General features: G+C 41.4%; 4 protein-coding genes and 2 non-coding genes across 6 annotated transcripts; 1 reads left to right on the top strand and 5 right to left on the bottom strand.

The window, feature by feature from the left end:
• On the bottom strand, positions 1–5562 carry pabir2 (PABIR family member 2). Its single transcript, XM_084469431.1, has 10 exons — positions 4583–5562; positions 4315–4393; positions 4160–4213; positions 3924–3967; positions 3741–3795; positions 3078–3179; positions 2814–2899; positions 2099–2163; positions 1891–1987; positions 1–1313 (listed from the first exon to the last, which is right to left on the bottom strand). Exons 1-10 carry the CDS (start codon positions 4705–4707, stop codon positions 1178–1180), a joined length of 843 nt encoding a protein of 280 aa, XP_084325557.1. The 5' UTR covers positions 4708–5562; the 3' UTR covers positions 1–1177.
• LOC311349415 (small nucleolar RNA U109) lies at positions 2304–2452 on the bottom strand. Its single transcript, XR_014636488.1, has one exon. It is a non-coding gene; the product is annotated as a small nucleolar RNA U109 (small nucleolar RNA).
• Positions 3349–3498, bottom strand: LOC311349413 (small nucleolar RNA U109). Its single transcript, XR_014636487.1, has one exon. It is a non-coding gene; the product is annotated as a small nucleolar RNA U109 (small nucleolar RNA).
• A 1143-nt stretch (positions 5563–6705) lies between the features above and the next one.
• On the bottom strand, positions 6706–12518 carry hprt1 (hypoxanthine phosphoribosyltransferase 1). The gene is made up of 9 exons (XM_084469024.1): positions 12368–12518; positions 10607–10713; positions 10287–10470; positions 10013–10078; positions 9723–9740; positions 9545–9627; positions 7606–7652; positions 7396–7472; positions 6706–7297 (listed from the first exon to the last, which is right to left on the bottom strand). The coding sequence occupies exons 1-9, from the start codon at positions 12392–12394 to the stop codon at positions 7250–7252; spliced, it is 657 nt and encodes a 218-aa protein (XP_084325150.1). The 5' UTR covers positions 12395–12518; the 3' UTR covers positions 6706–7249.
• A 551-nt stretch (positions 12519–13069) lies between these two features.
• Positions 13070–19125, bottom strand: phf6 (PHD finger protein 6). Its single transcript, XM_084469409.1, has 11 exons — positions 18889–19125; positions 16732–16886; positions 16465–16566; positions 16008–16141; positions 15865–15911; positions 15230–15390; positions 14569–14712; positions 14332–14436; positions 14079–14212; positions 13814–13947; positions 13070–13631 (listed from the first exon to the last, which is right to left on the bottom strand). Exons 2-10 carry the CDS (start codon positions 16861–16863, stop codon positions 13815–13817), a joined length of 1092 nt encoding a protein of 363 aa, XP_084325535.1. The 5' UTR covers positions 16864–16886; positions 18889–19125; the 3' UTR covers positions 13070–13631; position 13814.
• A 683-nt stretch (positions 19126–19808) lies between these two features.
• Positions 19809–26000, top strand: cab39l1 (calcium binding protein 39, like 1). The gene is made up of 9 exons (XM_084469981.1): positions 19809–20129; positions 20734–20875; positions 20971–21135; positions 21315–21433; positions 21566–21734; positions 22133–22192; positions 22308–22373; positions 22492–22635; positions 23013–26000. The coding sequence occupies exons 2-9, from the start codon at positions 20759–20761 to the stop codon at positions 23202–23204; spliced, it is 1032 nt and encodes a 343-aa protein (XP_084326107.1). The 5' UTR covers positions 19809–20129; positions 20734–20758; the 3' UTR covers positions 23205–26000.
• The last annotated feature ends 1394 nt before the right edge of the window (positions 26001–27394 follow it).

Genomic DNA, 27394 nt, shown 5'->3' with positions numbered 1-27394 from the left:
CAAGAATAAATGGGTTTATTTTAGAACTTTCCCACAGACGGTTCACATACAACTGAAACATCACTGCAGGAACAGGTTCTGCATCAAATCTCTTTTTCAAACTGACCAAAAGCAGAAACAGGAAAAACAAAAAAAATATTTTAGGTCAATATTTTTTACCTAAAATGTTTGTGCCAGTATCAGAGGAAGAAATCGTATGCACATAAATGTTACTCAGCATACAATTATGTATAAACAGCGACGGAGCAGCCTTAAAAGTTTCAATCCCAATAACAGAGCATTCTCTGATTAAGTCTGATCTTCTGCCAAGTGAAGTATTTTGCCCCAACAGTAGGCAATTCAACTTGCAGCAAGTTTGACAAGCTGGCATGGAAATCTCAACACAGTTTACAGCCTATGGCATAAAAAAAATATGAAGTACATGGAACTGAAAACTTGTGTTACAGACAACTTCCAATACAGTAAAATTGTAACCAGGAACGCTGACTTATGCCTCCTTGGCCATGAATTTGGTGGCTTGCTGAAGGTCTGTGCCTTGTGTTCAACCTCACAGCCAATAACTAAATTAAAACTGATATTAGACAAGGTTTAATATATACACATATACGTACAATAAAGCAAGAGGAACAAAAATAATTTAAATCCTTTCATACAAAACCTGCAGACTGTACAGACAAATGGCCTGTGAACAAACGTTTTCCAGCACAAACAGGGCATTCTACACATCCAAATAGTCTTTTTCTTTTGTCCAGTGCTTAATGTCCCTCGCGGGAGAGAACCAGCTGATACATTGGCAGTATAGACATGGAAACACAGTATCACTATGAAGCGATGCACCATTAAAAACAAACTCCACAACTAGCAGCTGGTGCCCATCACGTCTTCCTCATTCCCCCGTCATAACAGTCCCACCTGTGTCTCTACAAGCAAAGCACACCACCATGGCTTTTGTTTCCTTTCAGACATATTGGGACCCTCCGACCTCAAGCCAAAACCACCAGCCTCACAAAAGCAAAACATGGAGAAAATCCACTTAAACTAAAGCTAGGTGAAGGGTCCCGAGAAGGAAACACAATCTTCCCCCCCCTCCTCAAAGAGGGAGACCGTTGTTTTTACCATTTCATCTTTATCTAGTGTCTCTTTATCCTGCTCTAGTGTATCTCGTGAGTCTCCCGGTTCACTTAGGAGACAGGTCCTGGAGGGATGTGAAGGGGGAGTTGCTGGAGGAAGGCGAGACTCCCTCCATTTTGCCGGGTGATCCAGTGGAAGAGCACACACTGCTGAGGCTGCCGTCCAGCAACTCTGGGCTGGGACTGAGGGAAAGCATTTAACGTGAATATACCGTTACATTACATTAGCCCATTACATTAGTTGAGCCTTAAGCAAACCAATTCAACCCAGAAATTGCAATAATCACACAAAGAGTACATCAAATGGAACACGTACAGCATCACACCTTGTAAATAAATATGTCCTAGTGGAATCCAATTTATACTGTAGTACTACTAAGTCTTTAGACTGCGTACCCCCCAGTCCGTTCTGTCAGCGATTTGAATTCGCCCAGCAGAAGGGTCTGGAGAAGAGCAGTACGTTTCTTTCTGCTTCTGATACGTTTTTTGCGGGAGCCAATCACCAAGCTGGCTTCTCCCCCTGGCGCGCTATTGGCTGGTTTAACACAATGACGACAGGGAATCTCGATTGAGCTTGGTCTGGCAATAGCCAGGCTAACAAGTCTTAATTATCTTGGTAGATTAAAGCAAATATAATACAATTTGTAGAGGCTTAACAGCATTTTCCAAGATCAACACTTTGTTAAAATCTCATGAAGGCCACAGGAACACGGGCAGGAGAGTATCTTATGCTCTCCTGATTTGGGGACAAAAGCCTTACCAGGAACTGACGTCCGACAGGTGGGATATATCTGTTGACAACATGGTGGTAGTCCCCTGAAAGAGTCTTTTAGGTTGGCTCTCTATGTCCATCTCCCCTGCAAAACAAATTAACATTTAAAAAGGGTTGTTTTAAAAGAAATGTAGAGCGCTTTCATGGAAACCAAAAGGCGTTTCACCAACAGCATTTCTGGATTTTGCAACCGTACCTTTGCGTTTGATTGGCCCCAGTATGCTGGCTCTGATACAGTTGATCGGACTTTGACTGCGACGGCTAAACACAAGGCACAAATATTTATATAAACTGTCAGAGCATTTAAAATCATAACACATAGAATTTCCACACTACTGCATAGAAATTAGTTACGGTACATTTTGACACTTAAAGTAGAATGAACCGGTGCAAATAATGCAACGTGTTGGAGTATTATACTACCTACTCAGGCTGTCCTCGAGAGACTGGTGGCCCTGATAACTCCAAGAGTTAATCTGGCATGTTTGTACGTGGCCAAACTCTACCATCAAGAGAACGGCCAACCGTGACCAAAGGTCCCAACATGCAGACTGAATGCACAGCCTTTCAAAAGACGGACGGAGATCCTACTGGAATTCATGCAGTCCCTTGTGACTTGAGTAGCACCATGCTGTGCAATTATAAACCTCATAATGAACCTAACATTCAGCGAGTCAACATTAAGAGGGTCAACTTACTAGTCTAATATTATTCAATGCCCAAGGCATTGAATAATAATAATAATAATAATAATAATAATAATAATAATAATAATAATAACTTGGCTACAAGTTACATGAAACTAGTGCAGGATAGTCTAGGCCTGCTGGAGTCCCATTCTTACAGGACAAATGCCTCACCCTCTAGGGTTACTGACGCTCTCTTTGGGTCAAAGACCAAGCGGTGCTCACCTGAAGCGCCGGGTGGGGCTGGGGATGGGGCTGGGAGAGAGGCCGTTGCTGCTCACCAGACTTTGTAATGAAGGAGAGAAACATTGCTGCTCGCAACAACACAAACGACAACAGAGATAACAGTGAGCTCCTAATGAAATTAAAATCAGTCCAAACATCATGAGCCAGAGCGTCAACATAGTGAGGGGAGTGTCAACATAAGAAGGAGGTCATCAGCATAAGAAGGAGGACATCAACACGACAAAGGGAGCCGCGGGGTTGCACCTTCTTGCCGATGCCTCTGGTCGGGGATGGGGCGGGGGAGACGGGAACAAAGTCCACCCTCTTTGGGGACGACGACACAGACTTCTCCAGATCGTTGTCACTCTGCAACGGCGATGGATGAAGAGGTTAGAACCAGTTCTAAATGACCACTGGTCACATGCCAGGACAGACCGACATTGTACCATTGTATAACTGCCGCTACAGGACCGTACACAATAATTTAGTACAGACTTCCCATTTAGCGCACAGCGTCACGTGTCTTGAGGAAATAACATGTTGGAGTATTATACTACCTACTCAGGCTGTCCTCGAGAGACTGGTGGCCCTGATAACTCCAAGAGTTAATCTAGCACGTTTATATGTGTCCAAACTCTACGACGAAAGAGAGTGGACAACCATGACCATAGGTCATAACATGCACTGTTAATTATCCCAGTGTCGTCATAAATCTGAGTGTGAATAGCTGTATGAAAGTCACGGTGTGGGTAGCAGTCATCAAAAAGGACCTACCACAAGCAGGCTTCTCTTAACAATTTTAAACATCAACAGAAACTAAATTCTATATGCACAAACCTCGTCAATAGGGAGGCCATGTACAAATTGCAACGGTAGGGTATATTAAGGCTAAACAGATTAGAATGGATAACAAGGATCCTGCTGTACCAGATTGAGGCTTTCCTCCCAGGACTGGCTCATCTGCATGGCTGCTTGCACCTCCCTGCAGGACACAGGAAGAGCAAGAGGTTGGAGCTTGGCAAGGCAGCCATTCCCTCCACAAGATACATACCACCACGTTGAAGCCATGAAAAGGCCCACCCCTGTTTGAAATCCCATTAAATGACTTACCTCTCATGAGCCGTCTCCCTGTTCATTACATCTACACCCTCCTCCTGAAAAAAAAAATACATTGTTTAAGAACTGGATATCCTTACATTGTGCATTACTCCAGTAATGCTGCTAGACATGGCAACCTGTTATCCGTGTTATTCCACTTGTTGGTTTAAAAGCAATTGAACATGAAATACGATCAAATTAAAGACACCACGTGTATTATCACTTGGGCCCGTGACAGGAGTCCTCACTTGTTTTATCTGATGAAGTCTTGTGCTGGGCACTCGAATGGGTGACGATGGAACCTGGAAATGGAGATTACAGGGATGGATTCAATTTGTGAAATACCGCAAAGAAAGAATGCCGATTAAATACATGTGTGTGCATAGTCAACTCATTTTAATACCATATTGGGCCTGTTGACAACAGTTGTGCTATTTCTCCTGCTGCGAAGAACCTCTCGCTGGAACACTTGACAGTTGTCACTGTAATGACGATAATACAGATCACCAACCACGCCATAACATACGCTGTACGTTGCATTTGATCAAGAGCCAAATTAGTCATTCATTGAAACTTGCAAATGTAGCTTTCAAATCGGAAACGGTTCAAAATAACGATCAGTAATTCAGACATGATATAATGAGCATAGGTCCAAATGAAAAAATAAAGACCTTAGGCCATTTATCATGGGTGCACTGTTCGATCTTCTCAATTGTCCATCAGTTTGAACAAGTGAATTTGGAATTTCAAGATCCAACTCCATCTTCTCTTGTGTCATAACTGCAGGATTGTTCATCTTGATAGTGGAAACACTAATCCAACGAAACTATATATAACTCTAGAGGGCTGTCGGTTGAACATTTACAAAGTCTTAAGTGTTCAACGCACTACTGAGCAGACGTTATAGACAGGCAAACACTTCAGCAGCTGTAAACATGGCCCAATCCACCAGGCCCTGAGTTGCATTACATCGCAGCGTTAATGGCCATGCATGTGGCATGCGAACGACCACCCGTTGTCCGTAGCGTTAATTTACCCCCCCCGCCCCCAACAAGTGTCCCTGCCCTATTCTAACCTCGCGGTTGACGTTATGACCAGGTACCAACTTTCCTGGTACTGGTTAGCATGCTCCAGCTACACAACGCACAATGCCCGGTGGTTAGCAGCTAGTAGCGACCCGTTAGTCCGAGAGAGCAGAACAGCATCGACTGACGAGGGAACTTCTGGAACGACGCTTGCATGCTATCGCTTCAGGTGAGTTCCACTAACCAGAGAGGAAGGCGACGTAAAGTGTCCTTATGAATAGCGAAGGTTTAAGAAGGGGAAAAAAAGGAAAGCCTTAAACTTAACCGAACGACGTTGTTAGTTGATGTTAAGGTTACTATAGCCCACAGTGCATTAGCTGGGGGAAGCTAACGCTGTGCTACTCTAAGTCTTCCAGTCTAGGCCACTCAGCTCGCTAGCTGGAAGAGGCTAGGTGCAAGCCACAATGCCATGTCCACAGGCCTTACAAACAATCCGCCGACTGAACACACGAGTCCGTCAGCTTGAACGCCATCCCCACATGGCAAAGCCTCAAACCTCGTCTAACAAAAAAAACGTATAATATTGTATCCTGGACGGCGCCGAAAACGGTATTGCTCACAGATGCTTTTACAGTGGCTATCAATGCTACCTCAAAGTTGACGCCCCTTTCAGTTGAACGCGAGCCGAGCTGTCCAATGAAAACGCTTCGACCGGCATGCACTTTAGTTAAAACGAAACCATCCCATTCAAATGCAACTGTGTTGCAACATGATTATTAGCTTTCTTTCTAGCATTGTGTTTCGTGGTAACCCGTGTCCTAAATAAAATGAATATGTTTATTAAAGTACATTGTAAAATGTAAGATCAATTAAACTTTCCCATGCAACTATTTATTCTTGATAAGAAATATATATGTTTTGTATTTTAAGGGATAACTTTATTCTCAAACAAATCAATAATTGTGTTCATGGTTCATACATTGTGAAATGTATGGCCTGTGGACATGGTTCATACATTGTAAATGCATCAACGTAGTAAAAAAATTCTTACCGCAAGAGGGCAGATGGACTGAATGTTGGAAAAAATATTCTAATGATAAGCCCCGTTTCTTGGCTTAGTATTTATAAAACAATAACAGTTGTAAATGCCATAATAATTAAAGTTCTTTATACCACAAGTAGCCTAATGTATGTTTTTGTGACTTATTATTATGATTGTTAAATTTGAGTAATTTTGTCATCTTAATGAATTAGAGTGATAGTAATAAAATAGTAATTTCACAGGTATAGATTGATGCTCTGACATGTTTATTTTATGCATCATAATCTCCTTTGGCCATGAATGTTATAAATATCAACACAAATGCACATTAAAAAAATAATTGGTTGGGTAAATCCAAAACTAACCTAAACCTTATTGGTGCAGCTGGTTTCCCAGCATCTGAAGGAAATATCGCTGCTCAGAAAAATAACCATTTTATGGAAAATAAGGTTAAGAAGTATGTATATACAGTTGCTGTACATCTGAATGAGACTATGTTCAAAGCTCCTCTAAAGAGGAAGCGCAAGGTTAGATGATTTGCAATGCGTGTTTTAAAGCTAATTACAGAGGGCGACAGTTCACTTCATTTCTTTTAGGAGTCAATAGTCGTACGTCTAACAGCCAAAGTTCCAGCTATGATGCGCGTGCACCCCAAAATAAGCAGCATGCAAAGAAAAGACAGGCTAAAACCAGTCTTCCCAATTTACTTGAAAAAATTCTTGACATGGCCAATCTCATTTGCATTTATTTTCGGACAGCAAAAGTATATCTGCGTTACTGTGCAATCAGCATGTAGATATCAATCAAACTAAGAAAGACAAACAGTTGTCATCCATTCACGTTCATTTGCCCTAAGGCTATTGTCTGCTCTCAAATAACATAACAAAAGATAAACTTGTGATTAAAGCAAACAATTATACAATAGCACGCTTATTTTGGAGTAGCATAATACTAGTGAGGCTATACCTCGACTAGCAGCATTGCTGTAAATACATTTACAGTAAAGTTGACCAAATTGTCCATGCGGTTACAAACATACATGGCATCCCAAAGAGGCCTCAAAAAGGTGAATATAAAAAAGGGTGCTAAATGTTTCAGGATTATCACCATAGTACTGATTCCTCAGGGTTTCTGAAGATAAAAGAAAGACATGTGATATGAGCTGCAATTAAATGAATATTTTCCATTACATAATTAGAAATCCATTAGAAAATTAGCTAAAGCCTTGAAAGCTATTTCCATCATTTGTGACAACAAAGTCCTCTTCTTCTTCATGCCTTGTACTTCTCTTTTCCGCTTTCACTAATTACACAGATATGCTGAAAAACAATTCAAATCCATTATAGCCATCAGTGAATAATTTATATGATGATGATTAAGAGATGCAATAACGTTGTATTTATTTTTGTATACTTACATTTAGATCTCTAAAGTACTCATTGTAGTCTAGCGCATACCCAACCACAAATTTATCTGGGATCTCAAATCCTACAACTGGAAGAAATTACATAGAAGGATTAAAAAAATGGCTTATGCTTTGTTGACAAAAGTCTCTATAAATTATAATTTAGTTCATTATCATTATTAAATTACGGTAATGGTCAACATGATTGTTGATTTGACTTACAATCTGGCCTGTAGCCAACACTTCTCGGTGTCCTCTTCACCAGCAAACTGTGGGCCATGTCAAACACATCAATGACACAACTTTCATGCTCTTCAAGGTGCGAGATTCAAGTGCAAAATAAGACACTTAAAAACATAATTGAACAATTACTCCAAAGGACTGAAAAAGGCTCAAATGTAGCAATAATGAATGGAGTGTGCTGCCCTATAAAGGCAATCTGCAGTGAATGAAATGTTTGGCAATTTAGGACTGAATTTGTGGACGTTTTATATTGTGATAAAGAATCTTGCTCAGATTTTTAGTTAAAAAGGTGTACAAATTGCAAACTACAGAATCTGGCTCAAAACCAAGGCAGCCCACAGTATCTGCATAACACTGCAGGCACTGCGGACAGCCTGGGTATTCTATATACGTCACCAATGACTTGATAGAGATTAAGCTGTTTGTGCAAGATGATAATTAAAATGAAGATGGGGTTGAAGCCAGGGTAGGGAATTTGGAGGAACTGCGTAAGCTAGATTTTGAATGTGTCCCCTTCCTTTAAGCCTCCCTCTAAATCCAATACCCTAAAACACATAACTAGATCAATTACAAGCAATGGGTCTGCCTAGCCTTGTGGAAACCCCTGGCAGAGTGCATTAGGGTAGATAGTTCAGACCGGGGCAGACCGGTAGGATGTCCAATTATTTCATTTTGGGCCAAATGACTTAAGTGGATTTAACAGGTTGATTTAAGAAGTTGATTTAACAGGCTTATTGCAGGCCTGCAATATCCACAGATACCAGATGTTGTATTTCTTTATAGATTGCTCGGGATGTTAAGATAATTTCAACGAATATGCCAAAAAATGCTTCTGAATAAACTGCCTACCCTAGCCTTAAAGGCCCTGACACACCGGGCCGACGGACAGCCTTCCCCGAGCGTCGTTGGCACTAGTTTCTGCAGTGTGTCCCGCACCGTTGGCCCCTGTCGACGGTTATTTGGCCGATTCAGCATGTTGCATCAGGGACGGAGGCCGTCTGAGAGAATTCACTCAGATTGCCCGTTCAGCCGTAGCAAATCAATGCATGAGAAACGGAAGTGGGCAAAGCAGCAAGCCCCTTCATCAACAAAAAGATTTCTCCACTTCATCTCATTTGATCATTCATCATTTTTCCCATATTCTCGATTAGAAGTAGCTATATTACCAAAAACAACTGAACTAGAGTGGTTAGTGTTTAGGGTAGTGATAGAATGGTTGCTCTGTGTGTGCTCTGTGGTTGCTCTGTGACAAAGCTTTTTCAAAGCTTTGTTTTTGTTTGTATATAGTCTTCTGCTGTCCCTTTATGTGTATATGTATACAATATATATATACACACAAATACAGACTTCCTCTAACTGCTAGTAGGGAGATATCTCCTCTCACACAGGCAAATTTGCTGTCAGCTCATTGCTGTAGTGTTTGCGGTGTGTTCAATGGCAACTTTATGGACAGGGACAGCCAACGCAAAAGTTGGCCTTGCTCATGGCTAGTTCTTTGACGTTTGTTTGGCGTGTCAGGGCCTTAATACATAATCTTGGTTTAACTTAATTGAAGTGGATATTCCAACAAAATAATACTTCTGGTTGTTTTTTCTGTTATCTTTTTTGATCTTCTAATCGAAATAAAAGAATGGACACAAAAATCGAAAGTTAAATCTTTTACGTACTGAGATGTGAACTATTTTGTTAACTAGTTTGTTAATTAATTTTAAAACCAAGATATCTGAATTGACAAACTAGTTACTGCACTTGTCTGTTGACCTGCCATCGTTTTGCCTGTACAGCCATTCAGAGTGCACCGTCTGCATTTTTCAGATTCACTGTGGACACATATACTGCTGATTTCCTTTGTAGGGCAATGTAGACAAACAACAAACTGCGGTTAGAATTTGAAAGACAGCAGCATGCAAAACATTACCTTGCTACTTTAACCATTTTGGGTTTGTATTGCTTAAGTAGTTGCAATAGTGTCATCATTGTCTTCCCTGTATCGATAATATCCTTGAAAGAAGAAAGGGAGTTTTTAACATGAATGATGTAATCATGCAAAAGTGTAACTTAAGACTAACTAAAGCTGATAGGGAGAGCAGACCTACCTCCACAATCAGGACGTTCTGTTTGGGAAAGACAAACAAAGCAAGGACTTGATGTTGGTTAAAATAACAATAAACTGACTCACTAGTAATATAAAAACGGCTGAATGTTCTTTATCTTCAGGGCTACCACCGTTTATTGGATTTAAACACCTTGACACCATGTATTATAATATATCACAGTTCTAGCGCCGGCTCGAGAATAAAGAATAAATATGTGCAAAAATATTTTAATATAATCTGGAAAATATATATGTATGTATGGCATTCATCATACGGTTTTCAATGCTCACCTTTCCTGTGAGTGTAGACAGGTCATCCCCACCTATTACTTTTATATCCCCTGTGGACTGGTCATTCTGTCAAGAAATCATCAAACAGAGTCACATTACAGATTCCCTTATCTGTTCTCAGGGACAAGTTATCTATTAACACATTAATAAGGGGAAAGGTTTCAGCCCTGAGGCTTGATTTGTAACTCCACACCTAAGGATGCCACCAAGCCCCATGCAGAAACACCCGCCGCCACACACACACATAAAGTCATCCCCGAAGAAGTATAATTACACTGTAGCTCTTCAGACGGATGAAGTCCACCGTCATCGGGATCGACTGGTCATTATTCCGGTTCAGGGCCTTGATGTAGTCCAACAGGTCAGCGAAGAACTTGTAGCCCCCCTTGAGCACGCACAAGGCCACGATGTGGTGCCCCCCCATGTCCTTCATGATCTCCCTGGCCAGCCTCTCTGTCCTGTCAGGGAGGGGGTGAGGGAGGGGATGAGATGTTAAGCATTGACCTGGTTAAGTCGTGAGGGCTAGCGCTATAGATGAATGCAATGTCAGGGGATGTGAGGACAGAACACTTTTCCCCAGCATGAGATACCAACCTGTCCAGGATGAGCCCGTGTGGGATGTAAACCCTATCCAAGTCAGCGGCATAGTGCTTTGGTATGCAGAAAAGGTCCAGGTCATAGCCCTTCTCTTCATCGCTGAGCTGGAATACAATGAAACGCATGTTGATTCGTTAAAGTAATGAGAAGACAAGGGAAGGCTTGCAACAAATCTTAATATGCAATCGCATGTTGCAAGGCAGGAATTTAAATGGGTGGGGTCTGTGTGTGTGTGTGTCTGTATGATGGTGCACATTCTGTCTTTCTGCTCCAAATAATGTTCCCCAAAAAGCTATTATAGAACACTGGAGAAATATCAGATGTGCTGCTCACGCGAACTAAACCAAGATTAGTCATAGTAAAACTGAATTGTTGTTATTGTAGTGAACAAATGAATGATGGAATTAAACGATTCCAACTGCACTTCCATATATATGACGACGTTTTGTTACCACAGTTACTATGAGTACTAATAACAAAAACATTGGCTCCTTCCAGTAATTCCAAAACATGCTTATTAAGTATTTGCTGCTTTTCTAAAATCCAATTGCTAGATAGCGCTGACAGTCACGTGAAGCTAGATAATTTATGACATGTCATGTGGTGGTCTTAAACTACCGGTACCAGGCGGATTAACATGTAACACACACACTGACCCAGAACTTGATCAGTAGTGGGTATTTTCTCACAGTAGCAAAAGGAAGCAAACATTGGTTCCCATGGTAGTGGTGCTATGGTTTTTGTTACTCTGTTGAAAACAAGCTCTTCGGTTTGGGCTTGTTTTAAAATAGCCAGCAGCTGTGGCCATGGGGACATTACGTGAAGGATCGGCTGTCGCTTTGGTGCGAAAAAATGAGCAAATGTTTACTTTGTAGTCTTTCCTTGTATGGTTGGAATTCGTTTTGGGGAATGCAATAGACAATAATCCCGATATGTATTAAAATAAGTCAATGAAGGTAACTCTTCTGTAATTGAATGGCAGACACTATTGAACACAACAGAAATCGCCTTAACCTGGGAGTATAGCCAAATTGTTGTGAAACATTAGAATCTGGTAGATTCTGGGTTATCTGTGGGTGAAGGTCACTTTGATGTAACGTTATAACGTCTGTTTAACCAGTAAACCTATTCAACCTATTGGCAATATACATTTATCCATCACCTCACCTACGTAAAACATGTTTGTTGACATTTGAATTGCTTAGTTTGGTTTGTTTTTGGTTACCATTCAAATAATAGTACAACCATGATCCCTATTGCGCGCGCCAATTGTGGTACACAGGCAAAACAAGCGTAGCGCGTTAACTGCATGTAGTAGCCTGTTTCTAAGTAGGTCGATGCATAGGTTTAATCATCTAGTATCAATTAGGGATTCGACACATTCGTAAAAACCACCGCGTGCCTGTGAGCTTGGCCTGCGTGGTTTTGTATTTTCCGCTACTATGCATTTCCATTGACAGGTTTTGGGCACGGGTGTGTGCGCTCGCTAACGTCACATGTGCCATGCGTAGAGCACGCCAGTGTGAAGACGACGCAGGCCCCGCTAAACGCACGCATCTCCGCGGTCTGATGAAGGTCCGTCTATGGACCCCGAACGGATAATAAACCAGGAAGTTAAAATAATTACTGGTTCTTTTACTAGGAGGTATTCCACGTATTCGGGGTATTCTATCGCAAAACATGACCAAAACCCTGGCACCCAACCCCATAGTTACCCCCTGAGCGTTCGTCCTCCTATCATTCCGAAGAAGAACTTACCACAACAGAGGAGCTTTGCGTCGCCATGAGAATATCAGTCGGTTTTTACGCACTCCAAAGCGAAGTTCAGAATGATTTCCGCTAAAGGTACCGTCACAGAGACCTCACACTATTCCAGAACACGGCGTACTACGTTGCTATGACGGCTTCCCCGCTGTAGATTCAGCCTTGACGCAGAAAAGGGTGGGCCTATGGGGGGGGACTGACCGTGTATAAGTACCGCCCACGTGGGGAAAAGGGAACTACATTATGTTGGTGGTATGTAGTTTAGCCTCTCGGTACACAATAGGTCTATAGTACTTCGTTTAGGTTATTAAATGTACACTCTGCAGTCAGTTAGGTGCAACAATTGGGTTTTAATTATTTATTTATTATATTTAAAAAAGTAGGCCTATTATTGATCATTTATTTAATTCTGCTAATTTATCACCAAAATGTAGTAGTTGCATTGTGTAGTGAGTGATGAGTAGACACCACCGGTTACGATCAATAGGCCTATTAGAGCAAAGGCGCAAAGGGATCTTTCTTATCCCCTGATGCAATCAGGCCACACTTGAGACTCACAAACGCTTATGTGTAAAATAACATTATTTTTCCAATTTAATGGATACCTTTCGGGGAGTACAGGGGGGGGGGGGGGGAAGAGCACTTAAAGAGAAACATAAAAAATACCACATCTAATAGTGGAGAGACACAAGTGCATGCTGGCAAAAAACTTTAATTGTGACTGTATGAGTTCAAATATTCAAAATCATTCACGGTGATGATGATACAGTAGCAAAATGTTACATACAAAGAAAGAAGGGCTTCCAGACCATAAGACACGATCAATCAAATCGCACGGCTTCATATATAAACAAGAAGTACAACCCTCTTAAACGCGAATCCATCAGAAGCTAGGCTATAGGAAGAATATGTCTGTCTAGGCAAGTTAAATGTAAACGATGGGGAAAATAGGCAGGATATATGGCAATCCAACGTCCGATCATATATCACTTTGTGGTAAAATTACATATGCCTTTACTTCGCCCGAAACCAAGACTACAAGAGAAGGAATGATGGAGCGATCCACGGGCAGGGAAATTGTTTGTCTTCACGTAGGCGTCATGAAGACCACTGCTGCATATCCTGATAACACATCCGTCCCCTGGAAGTTTCTGTGGGAGCCTTTCTGTTCTGCCAAGATTCAGTAATTAAAAATAGATAATTTTGTCTCATCTTTGAACTCTTCTTCTGCCCCAAATGTGTGAACTGCTTCTTGAACCTATAAAAAGTGAAAAAAAAAAACACCAGAACAACCATTATTGTAACTAACATGCAAAATGCGTGTGAGTTAATGTTTTAATACTCTTTTGCATTGCCTTTCAATTATTTGCAACGTTAAGTTGCAGAATAGTAAATCAACATTTAAAAAAGGTAAATATGGAAGATCATATTGTATGTTACCCTAGTGTCCGTTCAGGTGCGACTCAGTTAGTGTTGCTGCGCGGTCGTTTGCAGCCCGCTCTCGACTGCGATGTTCTCTCTCCTCGTCTTCCTCGTCCCTTTCCTCGTTGCCACTGTGATTCTTGCAGTATAGTCTTTACACCGATAAACACAGAATATATCACGATCATTTCTGCGTGATATTGAGCTAATGTATCCAGCTCAATAATTACCACAGCTGTAATTACATAAAACTGATGATGATTAACGTTGTGTTTGTGCTTACTTGTAGATGCCACGGGCCATATTTTCGATATACTTGGCTTTATCCTGCAGGCCGCAATGATAATGGTAGGTCTTCGCACAAGCCTTGATCTCACACCCAATCGTTGCGCCTAACTGACTGCAGAGTGTACATTTCTAAAAAGCAGAAGTAAAAATCTTACTTTATTTGGTAATCCTCAAAGTGCGAATTACTACCACTCAATTTAGTCCAAAGAAATGTTTGAAATGCTGTTTGAAAAAGCGGAGCTACACACCATTCTCTTCCCTCTCTTAATTTCCTGGAGGACCGTTTTGACATCAAAATTTCCAAACTCGGCGCGTGAAGTAGTGGTCAGCTGAACGGTCCCAGATGAAAACAGCTGGGATGAAAAAAAAAGTGGAGCGGGGTTAGAAACAAAATTAACATTATAAAAACAATGTGTTTTTATAATGTTTTTATAACCCCCAAAAGGTTCCTTTAAACCACAAGCATTGGGATGTTCCGCCCTTACCATACACCTGTAGTGTGCTGCAACCTTCTTTGCATTATCAGTGTGGAGCACACCCCTGGTTTGGTTCTCCTCATCCCCCGCGTGGCAGAACCCACAGCGCTGCCCGCTGTCTCCAGGGCTGGCCCTCAGTGGTGACCGGTCTCGCTGAAACGTTAAGTAATGTTACTGTTATGTTAACAAGTTATTAGGGACTCGGTCATTCAACCCGTGACCTAGCGTCTCTCCCCGCGTGTTGCAGTTAACTTGAAACGTGGACCTGACCTTCCCTGGGTGAGTGCGATCTTCTCTATCAAGGCGGGTAGGTGTGAGAAACTGCTGGAACATAGTCATCGCATGCGGGCAGCGCTCTCGAACACACCCTACCAGGTACCTCGTTGTTGGGGTGCGTCGTCGTTTGTTTGCAAAACAAAGTTCTTTCACAGAGTGTAGGAAACTGGAGTCGTGCTGTCCTCTGTGTCAGGTCCTTCTTTGGTCCTTTCGAGCCTCAGAGTCCCGCCACCAGAGACTCACCTGCGCTCCCAGCTGTTGCTATTTACAGCTTAACGTGACGTCAGTACTGTCCCTGTCGCCTCTCTAGCCCAGCTGACATAAACATTGCTATACCGTAACAATGGGTGATTAACGACCAAACCGAACCAAAGAAGGGGGCTTGTTGTCTTACATGTGACGACCGCTCCTCGTCTGCACCCTGGGACGAGGTAGAGCATCCGTCTTCTGACTGGCCGTGAGACCCGAGCTTGTTTCTGCCCTTCTCAAACCTTCCACGGCCCTTATTCTGGGGAGGGGCCGAATCTGACTCATTGGCCACGTCCTCCTCCTCGTCTAGAATGGAAACATAATCATCATTAATAAAAAAAAATGAAACGAATTAAACAACATAGCCCCCAGCGAATAAATTAACCGAAGGACCAAAACCAAGAAACATTGCGTAGGAAGGATTTATTTTTAGAAGCGCTCGACATATGGCTCTACTACACAAACACTGGCTCTACTACATGTTGTTGACTGACACAACTCGCCAAACTACTCGCTAATGTCGGGATGTAATTACAGGTGTGATTTGAATAAATGATAGAAGCATACTGTATATATATATATATATATAATTTAATAAAGCCTGACAATTTAGTGTGCGGCCATAGCAGCTTATCAGCCAATGGTAGTATGATGCTGAATAGTCGGAATCCTTTCAAAACAATTCCTCTTATTGTTAAGCACTTTGCCAAAGGAAAGGAATGTTATGTCCATTATGTAGAAGTCACGCTATGAATAAAACCCTTGTGATGATCATGTTACCTTCTGGACCATCCCGGGAGGCATCTCTGTGTTTGCGACAATAAACACTGCATCAAAGAAAGAGGGGGGAAAAAAATATGATTGATGTTAATTTTTATTTCATTCTGATCTTTGCTGATAGCGTTGCGCGCAATGTGACTCACAGAAAGATCCCTTGCGAGGGATTCTCCTTGATCTGTGCGCGGTCTTTCAGTGCGCAGTAGTAATGATAAGTCCTCCGGCATGTCTTCACATCACAGCCGATGGTGGCCCCAGGTCGATGACACGAGGAACACATCTGGGACGGACGGACGGACAGACACACACACACACACACACACACACACACACACACACACACGTGTTACACCAGCTATGCTACTGGCCAAAAGGCAAAGTTAAAACAAACATTATAGGTGATCATTTTGAAATAATGACATTAGGAGTCGATATGGGTGTAGGTCCAAAAGTCTGAACGCATCTATATAGCCAAGCACAGGTGGTCATACGTTTTCTCGAATTCATTGAAAATGTATGTCAGTGAAGCACTGCAAATTATTTTCCGGGGCAGATATATGATTTTGGTTTACCTAACCAGGTCTGTTAACTTTGGACACTCACCAGTTTGCTTCCTCTTTTGATCTCTTTCTTCACATCCTCGATGGAAAATCCTCCAAGGTTATCACTCTCTAAGTGTGAACTGACAAGTGCTGAGGAGAAAAGCTACATGGGGATTTAAAAAAAAAGTTAGAAAGTTATCATTTCAGAATATATACATATATATATGTACATATTTCAAAGGTCCCCATTAAAATAATTTCTAGAATAAGACGTGCCTTAAAAATACAACGCTTCCATACAATGGAGTCTGTGTGTACTACGACCTACCATACACTTGTGGTGAGCTGCCACCTTCTGGTTGTCTGACAGCAGTAGCTGTCCACACTCCTTGTCGCGGTTGGTTCTGCAAAAGGCACATTTAGGCAGATGGGCTGCGGCTCCTTTCCTCTGTACCGACATGGCTCTTTGTGGCAGGCTTCCAACTGAAAAATAAGACGTGTAACCATTATTTTTGTTATAAAACTATCACTAATGTTATTATTGATATATAAGCTTATTACAAGTTGCCAGATGCCTAAAGTGATTTAAACTTAAATGAGATGCCTTTTCTAAAGTGCAGCCAAAAAGAAGTTAAGTATGATTCCATTTTCTTCCTTTTTGTGTAGGAAACATTAAGTAGGGGCAGTGAGGCTGGTTAGGGTGTTTAACATCCAGCAGAAAGGTTCTTGTTTTTGATCACAGAACCTCAGCAGCCTACCTGTAGGAAACCGTAGGCAAGGTTCCTAACCTTTATAGTGCTCATTAATAGCATTAATCTGAAATAGGACAGTAAGTACCTTTTGGATGACTAAACAGCAATAGAAGTAAATTGGAAAAGGCTTCAAAATAGTTCCATTGTTGAATCTATAAGCAGCAAGTCTAGTACTATCAGTCAAAAATATCATTGTATTCAATGACAAATCGTTTTGACACTGCATTGGTGTGACGGAAAGACTTGGTGTAAAGGGTTTTCAATAAAGGATAATCAAATGATATGGAATATAAAAGGGAACAGCCATCAGATTAAAGACTAACTGTCTAAATGTGGACAGAAGTGGTTGCAACTGTGCATGTGTTTGTAATTACACAATCAACTGGTGCATTAGGCAGTTAGCTAAAACTGGGAGAAAAAAATAAAAGATAATGTTGTGACCATGATCAAGTGTCAATAGGGCAGAGGAATAGAGATACAAAAACCTTAATTCACAGATATCAGGTATTTATTGATACATACATTCAGCATATAACTGGCACCAACAATAAATTCCTGGTACCCAATTATTCAAAATGACCCCAATGATGAAGGGATTTCAGTTTGCCTCACTGTTAACTGTTGATACAAATGTAACGCAGTGGCTTCGTCTAAGCATTTATTTTAGCTATACGTATTAAGCCTAGGTATGACCCAAATACAATATAAAACATTCAGTATAGTTTGTGGTTTTTGCTGTAGTTTGTGCATTCAACAATGAAACATTACCAAAACATAAATACTTAAAGGAGGAGCTAAACCTAGATCATTTTATAGTTTCATATATAAATATATAATATATATTTTGAAATAATATATGTAATATATAATCCACAAGTCATATTCGGCTTCAGTACGTTATAGATTGTCTGAATGCTCTGTTGATAAGGATAGGGTAGGCTTTGTGATTGGTGTATAATATTAGTAAAATAATACCCATCACCAATGCAGGGTTGAAAAAGATGTGTAATAGTTTATAAAATACAAACCGAAAGTGCGGTTTTGATCACAATAACGTGGGGATAGACGCGACGCCTTGATTTAGCAACTGCCATGATAGCAAGGCCAGGATTGCATTGCGGCGGCCGGCGACAAAAGCTGCGGAGTCCGACGTCTAAACACCAAATAGTATCTAATAGTGAAACACTATGTAGTCTGTATGAACATATTCCGTAAAGTCAGAGGTTATATTAACGCCATGATACAGCAAATGGCCATTGCGCAGCCCATTTGGTATCAAACCAGCGGGGAAATGGGAAAAGTGACTATATCTCTTCTTCAGCAAAGTTTTGAATTTACGGGGGTGTGTGTCTCCCACAAACTATATCTCCAAACAAATACAAGTGTGAGCATCTAAAGCAGCCACCTACATTAGCAAGGCCTTTGATTCGTAAAACTAATCTCGATCACAGCAAGGAACCACGAGCGAAACGGGTTATCATCGTATCCCAGCAAAAAAAGTACAACGAAAGATCCCCTTTACACATCGAGACGTTTAAATGACATACGCGGGTCTTCGGGTACCACCTTTTGCGAGTGAAGAGCGCCGTGCCCGATACAATCTCTCTGAAAACAGGACCCCGTGCTCCACCGTAAACAATACGGCCTAGAGAACCACAATAGGACACGCGATACACACCGCATTCGCACCGGGCGGGGGGGGTGCGGGTGCACGGACAAACTTCTGACGGTACCTGGGGAGAAATCTTGTTGGGCTGGAGCTGAGGGTTGGGTGTAGAAGCGTGCTGCTGCTGCTGCTGCTGTGGGTGGACGTGATGTTTTCCGTGCCCGCTGAGAAGTGATCGCGCTGCCTTGGGTTCCGTCTCACCGCCGCTGCGTAGCGTTCAAGTGACGTTGCACTCGTGGGGTTTTTTCCCCATAAAATGTAAACATGTTTGCGGGTTGAAAACCCCGCCGACGCGGTGAACACAGCGCCTTACTGTTTATTACATGAGGAGATAGGGTTTAAAGTCGTGTTATTAACGAGCACGAACGACGGATGTTAACTTAAACGATTTAAGAGGGGGGTTTCCCGTGCTGAATTGAAGTCACCTCGGTTATTAAAGTTAACTTTTCCGAGCGGTTTTTTAAAAGGTAGATATTTAGATTTTGTGCAACAATTTATTTTTGGTATGGAGTGGCATTCGTGTTTTTTTATAGGTTTAGCTGTGTATTGGGAGAATGTTCGTATTAAACTTGGCTGATGTCTACCAGTGTGCATACCAAAAGCTTAAAAGACAAGGATGCTGATGGTTACAAGTATAAAATCATACAAAGACATCACCAACGATAAATATATAAACGAACAGCCCAATTTGTCTTTTAGACAGTGTTTGTGTTTGATTTAATCAACAGCGCAGTCCACGAGGGCGGCGGTCTAACCCTTTCCGGTATCTTCGTAACTCCACCCCCCCTGATCGGGGTGTGCTGGAAACAAAAACAGGCGTCCACTTCGCAAAGGCTCACGTCACTACTTTCCATCGAGGGGATTGGTTAAAAAAGACGACAGTCACATTTGTAGAAAAAAAAAGTTGCAAAAAAAAAAAAAAAAACCCACCCACCACCCGCCCAATGTCCCGGAGAGAGAAGAGCGCAGAGACAGCAGCCTGAGCAGAACAGGGAAATAAAGTTGACAGGCTGGTGTCCAGCCCTCAAGCTTTCTGCAAAAAGTGAGCTAGCATCCTAGCGGCTGTGGTGGCGGACGGCCGGAGCGGTGAATTCTAGATATATGCTGGACGAACGCGATGAAGACGGCGAGCTCAAATCTGTAGGAACGCTCGAAGTGCCACTCCGTAAAACTATCGCCGAATATCCCAGAGAGATATATTGATGAGCACGTAGGGCTACGTTTCAGTGGCGAGCCTGTTAGCTGAGTTTAGCTAGCTAACCTTTAGCCAACAATCCCTCCTCAAGTTCAAAAGTAAAAGTCAATCGGGTGAGTTGTTTCTGCTAATCAATCTAACTAACTTCCTCGTAATCGCCGACATGGCCCATCGATCAACACGGCCCCTAACGTGGCGTTTACTTTTTTTAGTTAGCTTTTTTAGATTCATAATTCCAGCTGGATGTGGGCTCAAGCCCTGGGCTAGTCAATACAACAAAAAAAATGTCAGTGGATTTGTTCGTTCTTGATTATCTCACTACTAATCTCGTGTTAAATCTATGAGCACTGTCATTGTTTGAGTGGGGGCTTGCGTTAAAGTCGGACGGTACGAAACCACCCCGCAGTCGTGTCTCGATCATTTTATACCACCATTGTTTTACCCGTAGACTACCTGTTGTGGTTCTCTGACATCTATTTTGGTCATAGTCACTACACACACACACACACACACACACACACACACACACACACACACACACAAAATAACCCATGGAAGCGTTTTGACGTTAAAATGGCGAAGCTGGCTTTAAGACAACCCTAGAATGCATTCAGTGTCAGCCCTGTCTCTGCTACATAGGGAAGTAACGCCTCTTCACTAACTAGACACATATGAGGATTATTTTAACACTCAATCTTTCTCGTTTCTATTTCAAAGGTTAAGGAACAAGTAAGCCTCCATCATGCCGTTTCCTTTTGGAAAGTCTCAGAAGAGTCCGGCTGAGATAGTGAAAAACTTGAAAGAGAACATGGCTTACATGGAGAAGCTGGATGCCACAGAGAGCAAAAAGTGTGAAAAGGTGAGCATTTGTATATTCTTAACCAGATCTGTTTAGGTTTTGTGTGGTTGCAAGTCGGGTTTAACTGGTGCTTACACTGTGTTCTGGTTATTAAGGTTGCAGAGGAGGTTTCGAAGAACCTGTCCTCTCTGAAAGAAGTGCTGTGTGGCACAGGTGACAAGGAGCCTCAAACTGAGGCCGTAGCCCAGCTGGCACAAGAGCTGTACAACACCAACCTCCTCATCACTCTCATTGCAAATCTGCAAAGAATCGACTTTGAGGTGAGTAGAACTTAACTTCCATCTGTGATGATTGTTGTGTTTGTTGATTGACCAATGGTTATTGATTCCTTTCTGCAGTGCATAATCAAATGATTCTGAATATTGGAATTGCGATGCCCAAAGCATTGGCCTGTTTGCAAAGCATTGGCGTACTAATGACGAATGGTATATTTTCCCAGGGGAAGAAGGATGTGGTGCATTTGTTCAGCAACATCGTACGACGTCAAATTGGTACTCGAACGCCCACGGTAGAATACATCTCCTCGCATCCACAGATTCTCTTCATGCTCCTAAAAGGGTACGTTCACCATGTCCATGATGTCCAATGTCTGAGCATCTTTGTAAACCACTAGATTGTTACACTTGTATACCACTCAAGTGTAACAATCTATATGTTGTTGTTATACATGTTTGTAAACCATGTTTACAGATATGAAAGTGCAGAAGTGGCCCTGAACTGTGGAATGATGTTAAGAGAGTGCTTGCGCCATGAACCTCTAGCACGAACCGTGCTGTTTTCCGAAGAGTTGTACTGCTTCTTCCGATTCGTGGAGCTGTCCACCTTTGACATCGCATCAGACGCTTTCGCCTCATTCAAGGTACCGTGATATAATCTATCTTTTAGTGTTCAGTTAAGTTATAACTGCTGTTACAATGGCAGCGTCACAGATTATCAGATTGCTTTTAGATAAGAGATGCATATTTAAAGGATCAAGGTACTTTCCCTCTATTTAAACATGTTGCACTCTACTTCAAGGCTGTGGTTAAGCAAAACACATGCTAACTCATGTCACATTACTCCTGTTGTATAAGCAAAAATCAGTGTGGTCGAGCCTTCGATCTGATTCAAATTATTCTTACAATTACAACATTCAACTACCTGTTTTAATGGATACCTTTGAGTGTCTTAACATTTTGAATATACAATTTGATATTTTAAATTGAATTATAAACTGATTGCATTTCTAACTTCATAATCTATTTTAACCCCCACTAGGACCTACTGACAAGGCACAAGATAATGTGTGCAGACTTCCTGGAGACCAACTATGACAGGGTAAGCCTTCGACTGTCAATCTGGAAGTGGCAAACATTGTAGTTCATGATTTTAGAGTCTTTATCATTTAATATAATCATTGTGCCAAACTTTCTAACCTTTTATATGCCCTCAGGTTTTTACAGAATACGAAAAGCTCCTGCATTCTGACAACTATGTTACCAAACGTCAGTCTTTGAAGGTAGTGAAATGATTCTTTGAACCCTTGAACAAAACAGGTGTATATTTCTTTGCTACCAGTTCAAGTCTAAAAATTCTTCGGGTTGAACTCAGTGTTTCGTAACTATTGTTTTCCTCAGCTTCTTGGCGAACTTCTCCTGGACAGGCACAACTTCACTGTGATGACCAAGTACATCAGCCGGGCCGAAAACCTCAAACTGATGATGAACTTGTTGAGAGACAATAGCCGCAACATCCAGTTTGAAGCCTTTCACGTCTTTAAGGTGTGATGCATGCATGTGATGTCCTTGCCATCTGATCAAAGCACACGTTGTTTGTTAATTTTGGAACAAGGCAGAGTGTTCCAGCTTATAACTAATCTGTCATGTTTACGTGGGTATTTTGCCCTCATTCTGATAATCATTTTTATGCAAACCGTAGGAGGCCTATCAACGGTTATCGATAGGCCCAGTACTGCACACATTCTACTGAACACATTCAAGCAGCCTCAACTGAAATGTTACATTTCAGGGGTCTGCCAGTTCATGGTCTGCCTTGGGTGAAGGAGAACATTTGATTTCAGACATCGGTCGGTTAATGTGCCATAGGATCATACCTCTGTGACTCCAAAACATACCATTCATACTTCATTACGTTCTAGGTCTTCGTTGCAAACCCCAACAAGACGCAGCCCGTGTTGGACATCCTGCTGAAGAACCAGACCAAACTAGTGGAGTTCCTGAGCCATTTCCAGACGGATCGCTCCGAGGACGAGCAGTTCTGTGACGAGAAGAACTACCTGGTCAAGCAGATCCGGGACCTGAAAAGACCCGTGGCTCCGGAGGAGGTGTAGAGCCCGGACGGCAGGCGGGCGGGCGGGAGCGTTGGCGTTTGGCGGTTGCCAGTTGGAGCTTTGGCGTGCGCTTGGAGAAGGTAGAGTGGCACGGCAACGCAAAGGATCCAACATATACCTTTTAGAAAATAGGAGAAAACAAAACCAACATAGAAATGACTTCCTTCACTTTTTTTTTTTTCTTTGTGTGAACATGGGAGGTTTAATCCTCGAGTTGAGTTGAACAATGAGTGGGCCAAGAACTGTTATTTAAAACCATAGTGCTTCTTTGATAATAATAAAAAAGATGTCCGGCAAGAGTCTCTTATGCTGAATTGTATATAATAATGTTATTATACATAAGCAAAATTCCTCATGTATCGTCTCTGGCGAAGACGTTACTTTGTGACATAAACGCCACCTGCATTTGAATCTTAACAGTAACCCTCAATGCGTAATCTTTTACGAGCATTCAATGTTTAAGAATATAATTACTCTGTGGATAAGACTTAACTGGCTAATATTCTCAAAGATGACACTTTTTTTTTTTCTTCTTTTTTTTTTCCTCAAAATCACATTGTCAAACTTATTCCACAGCCTAGTTTTGCCTTACTGCACGCTGTTTTTTTTTGCCGTTTCCAGGACTTCTAGGACCTGGTGAATATTGACTCCAGTAGAATTGTGTCTGGACAGGACGATAGTTATTCCCAGATATTTGTTAGTGGTGAACATGGTAGGTGTGCTTGTGGTGCTTGTGTAACATGAGGCACAGGGGCAGCGGTAGTGCTGATTCAGTCGGCGATGCGCTAGGAAACAGGGACAGGAAAAGAAAATCAAACCCCACAGAGGAATCAATGCATCGCGCAATAGTGTGGCTACAGCCAGCAGTGGTCTTTTGACTGGAATGGAAAGGAATCCAATACCGCTGTAGGCCGTGTGTATCGGTCTCTTTGTTGGGGACACAGGCAGTACAGATATTCTCCAACCAGAGGATTGCAATTTTTCCACAAATAGTTAACTCTTGATGAATGATACGATTAGATGTGCTTCAATGGCATGGTATCCAGTTCCAGCTGTTTTTGCTGAAGTTTTATTTAAAGGCACCGTTGGCTCATAATGCATTATCAGCATGTTATAAGAGTATACTACGATTATCATGTCAACTATGAGTTTGACATGTAACTATTGATCGACCACTAGCATATGTGGTAAGCCATTAGACGATGACCAGAGTTTTACAAAGGAGTGGGTTGTGGCATTTCTGCCAGTGTAACAGTAATTCAATTAGTTCATTAAATAAGCTGGTGACACATTTCATACTAAACTGTGAGAATGTTCTAACATGCTTATGATGCATTATAATCAAATTAATACTGCAGTGCTGAAACTAAGCAATGACCTTGTTCCCTTTTTTGGGAACGTCTATTTTGGAATGTGCCGCATTTTTTAAATTTAGTTTCCTACCTGGCTCACCTGTCATTGTAACTTTTTTTTTTATAAAGTGTGTTGGAGCAACAGCACAAAGCCTTGCCTTTCACTCACTATAGTAGCATAATGTCAGATTTCAAGTAACATTCGATCTGTCAGCACAGTCTCAAAGTATATATACCTCATGAGGAAGTGCTGTGTTCTCTTTTTTTTTTTTTTTATTGTGTTTTAACTTGGATCATTAGGATAAAGCGCAATGATTTGTACATTGCCCAAAGCTGGTATGTGCGTATGTATGTATGTATGTATGTATGTATGTATGTATGTATGTATGTATGTATGTGTGGGGAAAGAATTGAAAAGCAAAGCTAATCTTGTTTCGATTGGTCAGTTACCACAAATAACTGCATTTCATTATGAATGAAAATATAAAATGATGGTTGCCTTATTTAAAAAATGAATAAATACGCACACAATTGATTGTAAAGAAATAATGTAAATCCCACATGTCTTAACCATGCCCTTGTCACTCTAAAATGGAAACTACAAGCATTTCAAATTGATTACCTAGGCTTGGTTTTAGTTTAAATTATTGGCTTTTTGAAAATCCCATGTTGGTAACATCAACACCTATCAGGTCATTCCAAAACCTGTTATGGTCATTGTAAAAATATTTTTTTATATATATTATTTAATATGTTGAAGATGTTAACCTCCGTCACTCCGGTTTTGAGAGAAGGGGCGTGTTCCTCTACACATCTCTGGCCATGTTTAGTAAATAACTTCTAGAATTCCTAATAATTTCAAAATGTCACAAGTATACGAAAGGGGTGACCTTGGGATCACAGTAACAGTGGTTGAGTTGTTTTTGGAAGCAAGGGTGACCTTTTCAGGTCCCACATAAGCACAACCAGCAGCCTATTTCTGAGGGCCACTTACATGTTTTAATAAGAAAGAAACCCACAGCCTAATGATACGGCCATGTGTATGCGTAACCTTAACTGTGATCAGGATGTTTCAACTCTTAATGCTAGTGATCAAATACCATACAGCTGTTCCACCATATAAAGCGTGCACAGAGGAAGCCCTTGTTATATTTGTATAACCCTAACTCTCATTGGGTTAATCCTGATTTAGTGGCAATTCTGTTTAGACGGCAATGAAATCCCTTCATTCATTATTTAGAGGGAAGGTGTTTGGTGATTAAGAGGAAATTTCTATATTAAATATATAAATGTCTGTTGTGCTTTTACTATATAACTATATTGCCTTCTTTATTCCCTATAACCATAGTATACTGGGTATTTCCTTCTATCTACAAGGGGAGTGAATTGTAAATGTACATAGTTTTATTTTAAAAGTGTGAAATCGTTCCTGAAAATAAAGTTTATTTCAGAAATACTGTGTATTTGACATCATTTTAAGTGAGTGTTGGTCGGTACATGATTATGTGGTATGAATACATGGTGAAACGTTAAGAAGTTACGGTGTATATGCTAATGAAACGGGAAGAACTGTGCAACATAGACGTCATGTCGGCCCTGTCTTCATTGTTCATATTATTTCCAGTTCTGACTCGTTTTGTGGGGCTCACATCACCTTCACTTCTCTATTATCTCAGCGTTCATTTGCAATGATAATCATTTGCACTGTATAAATGACCAACCTGCAGCCTTGAGATGACCTGCTACAGCAGCTCTGGCGAATTTTGCGATGGTTTTCATACTTTTATACTCTCGATCAATGTGAGAAGGGGCTGGGGGAAGGGAAAGTCAGTGATGTCTCCATCTGGCGGCGGCTATCCTTAACGCCTTAAATATATTTATATTAAGATAAGATAACACTAATACCACAGGGGGAAATTCGTGTGTTACAAGGCGTAAAACCACCAAATAGAGATAAGAGACAAAATTGTGCCAATATGAAGATTTAAACGGAGTTAAAAAGATATATAAACAATACAAACACAAACGACAAACAAACGTGTAATGAGCCAAACATTGAACTAAATAAAGATTTGAGTTGTTTCACGTGTATTGTGTAATACATTGGGTAGCCTTTATGTTATTGTAATGGAATACCGTTTGTATCGGGAGTAGCGTAGGTCTACTGAAATACATTTCAATCAATCGAGGCCTTATGTTTATGTAATTATAAAAGTTTCAAACTGCAAATTTGGATGCATAACAATGATGCATGCGCAAACAGGCCTCCTTTAGTATCAAAACGTGTCCACATCTGGTGGTTTACGAACCAACCAATGTAAAGAAGTGTCACAAAGGATGCATATGTCCCTTAATTCCACCAATCACAACGAGGCCTATATGACCAGTGAAATTGCAGTCTGGGAAAGTGGGTTAAAGTTCAATCGGGGAAGAAGGCAAATAAGGCTACGTTTGAGCCTGCTCTCAAGGCCGAGGGAGTCCTAAGAAAGCGTTTACGCAAGATAAGTTTAAGTGACCCCATTTCCACCTCGAAATATTTATTCATAGAATCGGAAGTCAGAGCCCCGCGCGATGTTTAAGATTCTTTCTTGTAAGGGTTACCACCAATACCAGTTCAACTAGCGCCTATTTCTTGTGGAGCACTAGGCTGTGGAGAGGGGGTGGCTGAGGCTGTGTGTGGGGGTAGGGTTTGCAGAGGTTACAGGTCACAAGCCTTCTGCTTGTGTTTGACCATAAGAGCGAAACCGACTAACAAACGATTTCGTCCTTGAAACGGAAATTTTAAGGTAGTAACTTTTCAGCGTGTTATAAAATGAAACGGTAAAGTCTTAAGAGCTA

Source organism: Micromesistius poutassou (assembly GCF_964030765.1).
Source record: "Micromesistius poutassou genome assembly, chromosome: 6".
Lineage (NCBI taxonomy): Eukaryota > Metazoa > Chordata > Actinopteri > Gadiformes > Gadidae > Micromesistius > Micromesistius poutassou.
The sequence above is the reverse complement of the archived record's forward strand: the minus strand, read 5'-3'. Positions and strand labels throughout refer to the sequence as shown.

Excerpts from the sequence above, each read along its gene's own strand:
- pabir2 (XM_084469431.1), bottom strand. The coding sequence starts at position 4,707 with ATGAACAATCCTGCAGTTATGACACAAGAGAAGATGGAGTTGGATCTT. Across the intron at positions 4,214-4,314 it reads TTGTCAACAGGCCCAATATG|GTTCCATCGTCACCCATTCG; the intron begins GTATTAAAATGA and ends CTCCATTTCCAG. Across the intron at positions 3,796-3,923 it reads AGGGAGACGGCTCATGAGAG|GGAGGTGCAAGCAGCCATGC; the intron begins GTAAGTCATTTA and ends TGTGTCCTGCAG.
- hprt1 (XM_084469024.1), bottom strand. The coding sequence starts at position 12,394 with ATGGCGACGCAAAGCTCCTCTGTTGTG. Across the intron at positions 10,714-12,367 it reads CGCAAAGCTCCTCTGTTGTG|CTCAGCGATGAAGAGAAGGG; the intron begins GTAAGTTCTTCT and ends ATTGTATTCCAG. Across the intron at positions 7,473-7,605 it reads TGTTGGCTACAGGCCAGATT|TTGTAGGATTTGAGATCCCA; the intron begins GTAAGTCAAATC and ends AATTTCTTCCAG.
- phf6 (XM_084469409.1), bottom strand. The coding sequence starts at position 16,863 with ATGTCGGTACAGAGGAAAGGAGCCGCAGCCCATCTGCCTAAATGTGCC. Across the intron at positions 16,142-16,464 it reads TCAAAAGAGGAAGCAAACTG|ATGTGTTCCTCGTGTCATCG; the intron begins GTGAGTGTCCAA and ends CGTCCGTCCCAG. Across the intron at positions 15,391-15,864 it reads CTCCCGGGATGGTCCAGAAG|ACGAGGAGGAGGACGTGGCC; the intron begins GTAACATGATCA and ends TTTCCATTCTAG.
- cab39l1 (XM_084469981.1), top strand. The coding sequence starts at position 20,759 with ATGCCGTTTCCTTTTGGAAAGTCTCAGAAGAGTCCGGCTGAGATAGTG. Across the intron at positions 22,193-22,307 it reads TGGAGACCAACTATGACAGG|GTTTTTACAGAATACGAAAA; the intron begins GTAAGCCTTCGA and ends ATATGCCCTCAG. Across the intron at positions 22,374-22,491 it reads CCAAACGTCAGTCTTTGAAG|CTTCTTGGCGAACTTCTCCT; the intron begins GTAGTGAAATGA and ends TGTTTTCCTCAG.